The sequence below is a fragment of the Dendrobium catenatum genome, unplaced genomic scaffold, assembly GCF_001605985.2.
Source record: "Dendrobium catenatum unplaced genomic scaffold, ASM160598v2 fragScaff_scaffold_676, whole genome shotgun sequence".
Classification (NCBI taxonomy): Eukaryota; Viridiplantae; Streptophyta; class Magnoliopsida; order Asparagales; family Orchidaceae; genus Dendrobium; species Dendrobium catenatum.
In genome coordinates this window covers 1-3,909 of record NW_021319138.1, presented here as the reverse complement: position 1 = coordinate 3,909, position 3,909 = coordinate 1, and the positions used below count along the sequence as shown (strand labels likewise).

General features: G+C 42.0%; 2 protein-coding genes across 2 annotated transcripts; one reads left to right on the top strand and one right to left on the bottom strand.

Moving 5' to 3' along the window:
- Positions 1-459: 459 nt before the first annotated feature.
- Positions 460-1,248, bottom strand: LOC110112018. Its single transcript, XM_020844092.1, has one exon. It carries the CDS (start codon positions 1,246-1,248, stop codon positions 460-462), a length of 789 nt encoding a protein of 262 aa, XP_020699751.1.
- A 521-nt stretch (positions 1,249-1,769) lies between these two features.
- LOC110112019 lies at positions 1,770-3,151 on the top strand. Its single transcript, XM_020844093.2, has 2 exons — positions 1,770-2,520; positions 2,664-3,151. Exons 1-2 carry the CDS (start codon positions 1,770-1,772, stop codon positions 3,149-3,151), a joined length of 1,239 nt encoding a protein of 412 aa, XP_020699752.1.
- Positions 3,152-3,909: the final 758 nt, after the last annotated feature.

Below are 3,909 nucleotides of genomic sequence, written 5' to 3'. Positions count from 1 at the left end.
CCCGGTGCTCTGTTCTTTCCCATAGAGAATACAACATTCTGGATCTCTTGCTCAATGATGTTAGCCTCCCAGCCTTCAATCATAAGATCAGGAACTTTGTCATTGGTCTGAAAAACCGGCCAATTATCCATGCAAACTTGTCTGTCTCTCCATTTGCTCATAAAGAAATTCATGAATTCATCTTGAATAGCTTTCGGTTCAACAACACGATCCCCATTTGAATTCAGAACTTCTCCAATCCTGTTGCCACGCCTACGCGCCGATGCCGTAGCTTGGAAGAAATGTGAATTGGCATCACCCTCCTCAATCCACCTAGTTTTTTGCCCGTTGTCTCCACCAAGTAGCAATACGCGCCAAAGTAGAATTCAATTCAACTGCCTTCCTCCTCATCTCCTGTTCCTGTTCTTCAGTGAGCTCCCTATCACTGCTTTCAATAACCTGAAGCTCCTCCATGCGTGCCTAAAGTAAATTTTTTAGCTCTCCCAATTCCTTCAATCGGTTACGGCTCCAAAAAAATAGAGCCCTCAAAGTTCTATGGCATTTCCCATTCAATACATCCGCAGGTAGCCCATAGTCTTGCTTAGTCCAATTCTTCCACACAATCTTCCAAGTAACCGGATACGACATCCAAATGTCTTCAAATCTGAGCCACCTACCTTCAGGTTTCTGCAAAGTAGGAGCTAAGAAAAGAAGCAACGGATAGTGGTCAGATGCCAATCTAACCAGATGCTTAACAGTAACCAGAGGAGCAAGTCGAAGACCCTCCGAATTCATCAAGATTCTGTCAAGCCTGACCCAGATTTTGCTATTCCCAGTCTTATTATTAGACCAGGTGTATCTCGGCCCCAAAATTACTAGATCATGCAGGTCATTATCAACTAGAAAAGCAGACATTTCTTGAGCTCCCACCGTATACTTGTATTTCTGTCCACCCTTCTTTTCACTCTGATCCAAGCAACAATTAAAGTCCCCTCCTACAATCACAGGGAGGTTCCCATTAATAAAGTTGCCAATCACATTCCAAAGACTACGGCACGCATGGTAATCCTTCTTGGCATACACCACTGCCACAATCCATTCCTGTAGGTTAGGTAACAACACCTTACCAATCAACACTTGCTCATCAGTAGCCATGACCTCAAATTTCATAACATCCTTCTTCCACAGGGCAAGCAATCCACCTGAATTACCAACAGCTGGACAATGAAGATAATCCCAATCTCCACCAACCAACCTATTAACATCCATCCGACCAAAACTAATCCAATAAAACAAACCTCATCATTCCCAATGAGGCTCCGCAAGTAATGCCCAGTTTGTTTCTTCTAAGCACCCCTATGATTCCAAATAATGATGGAAGACATTAAGCAACAAAAGGGGAAGCGTCCCCGCCGCCTAGATCCTCCACCATAACCGAGCTAGTAGCTTCCATCATCTCCTTTTTTCTTTTCCAGGGAACCTCCAGAATAGGTCCCAATTGGTTAAGCTCCTTCAGAGCATTGGCTCTATTAGCCATTCTTATTCCAACCGTGAATGGCAACCGCTGTTTCAACCCCATCCTGATCTAATTCTGAGTGGGCTTCACCATACTATCAGGCACTTGAACCTTGTTCAAGTCCACTTGCTTAGGAAAATTTTCTATCCTTATCAATGGGAGGTTAACTGAGAAGATTAATGCAAAGTGTGGATTCCGTCAAGGGTGTCCTTTGTCACCTTACCTGTTCATCTTATGTGCAAAGCTGTTGTCGGCACACTTTCATCAAAATTTCATGGAGCTGGGAGTGCCAATCAGTGCTGGGGGACCTTCTGTCTCCCACCTCCTTTATGCTGACGATATTCTCTTTTTTGCAGGTGCTTCAATCCCCAATGTTAAGAAGATCAATGCTATTCTTGAAGACTATTGTAGCTGGACTGGACAGAGAGTCAACAATGGCAAATCTGCCATTCTTTTTAGCAAGAGGACTTCATCCACTACTAGATCTCGGTTAGCTAAGATGATTGGCTGCTGTAAAGTTGCTGAGATGGAGTACTTGGGTGTCAAATTGGCGCTGAGGAGGCTTTCTAGGAAGGATTTCACTCCACTGATTCAGAAGGCCAGAGCTTGTACGTTGTCCTGGGGAATCCGTCATTTGTCTTTGGCTGGACAGGTTACATTGATTAATTCAGTTTTATTACCTTTATCAGTGTATATGGTGACACATACTGGTGTGCAGAGAGCTGTTCTTAATGATATTGAGAAGATTTGTCACAGCTTTTTTTGGGATAGACATGCTACACATAAAAGCATGCACTATACTTCATGGGAGAGCATGGTACGTCCAAGATGCAAGGGTGGCCTTGGTTTTCATACTGGTGACAACTGGGTTGGACCATTGAGAGCTCGCATTACTTGGGAGTTTATTTGCAAACCATTGGAGCTTTTCCAGAAATATATGAGGCATAAATATGGGGATAATCCGTGGCATTATGATGGGAGGAAGGGGAGCTCTATCTGCTGGAAGATTATCTGTGAAGGAGCCCGTAGTTTGAGCAGCTCGATTCGTTGGAAGATTTATGTGGAAGGAAGATTGATGTGTTGAATGATGTGTGGATTTGGGATAGGACTTTATCTAGATGGCCTACATTTTGTGATATCAATTCTATTGAAAATCTGATGGTGTCAGATTTTATTCTTAAAGGAATTGGATGGAATAGGCCAAAACTTCTTCTTTGTTTTGGAGAATTGCTGGTGGACATAATCTGTGGAATTTCGATTGAAAATGGGTTGTCTACTTATTCTATTGAAATGGTGAAGAGCCCACTTGGTTCAACAATTTCTACTATGGTTTATAATAGTTGTTTCATGGAAGATGATGATCCTATTTGTCTTATTTTTAAAATCAGGATGAGGCCTAGGAAGAAATTGTTTTGGTGGAGATTATATAAAGACAATATCCCAACTAATGGTTGGCTTTGTAGACGGTGTCTTTCTGCTGATTCTTCTTGCCCTTTGGGATGTGGTGAGGTGGAGGACATAAATCATATTACATGTAATTGCAAGAAGCTCCGGGATGTCCTAACTGTTCTGGAAAACTGGGGATTGGTGGTTCCTCGGTTTTGTTCATTTGATGAGCTATGGGATTCCATTGGGAAGTTTGCTGATATGAGGTAAAGTTGGGTGCCGATGTATTGTGTAGCTGTTCATTAGAATTGGGATAACAGGAATTCTCTGTTAAGCATGGTAAAGGTGGCTGTTCTCCTGCATACTTGGCTGCTAATATGTTGGAGGTCTTGGATCAAAGTTGTTTTTCATTTCATCTGGAGCAACGGGATACCTTTCAATCCGTTGGATTGTCTACTCTGTATTCTTGGTGTCCCCCCCCCCCCTACAGGTTGGCTGAAAATTAACTTGGATGGAGCTTTGCATCGATCGAATGCAGGGTATTGGAATTGTTATAAGAGATTGTGAAGGGAAGCTGATTGCTGCGGCTGGTTGGTGTGTAACACATTGGGACAGCACACAAGTGGAATTGTTGGCTTTTAAGTATATTGACAAACTTCATTATGATTGGATGTTTGATTTTTATGGAGTCATTATAGACGGAGATAATGCAGGCGTGATCAAGTATATGCAGAATTTCTTGTATAGGGATAAATGGAAGCTGTAAGTGATGGATTGCATGGATATGGAGTGGCTTAAGCTGTTCCAAAAGGTCTAATTTGTTCATACTTATAGAAAGTTCAATAGAGCAGCCCACTTTTGTGCACAGAGGGCAGTGGATAGTTATTTTTCTTGGGATATAGGAGATAGAGATATTCCTCAAAGAGTTTTTGGAAATCCTTGAGGAAGATAGTTACTTTTCTTTTTCTAGAATGTCGTATGGCCATTAGTTTTTATTTGATAGTTTGTAATAGCTTTTTATAGATGAA

What these genes read in the sequence shown, in the direction of transcription:
- LOC110112018 (XM_020844092.1), bottom strand. Translation starts at nt 1,248, where the DNA reads ATGGATGTTAATAGGTTGGTTGGTGGAGATTGGGATTATCTTCATTGT.
- LOC110112019 (XM_020844093.2), top strand. Translation starts at nt 1,770, where the DNA reads ATGGAGCTGGGAGTGCCAATCAGTGCTGGGGGACCTTCTGTCTCCCAC. An exon ending in GATTATCTGTGAAGGAGCCC is followed by an intron (nt 2,521 to 2,663) that starts GTAGTTTGAGCA and finishes TGATGGTGTCAG; the next exon opens with ATTTTATTCTTAAAGGAATT.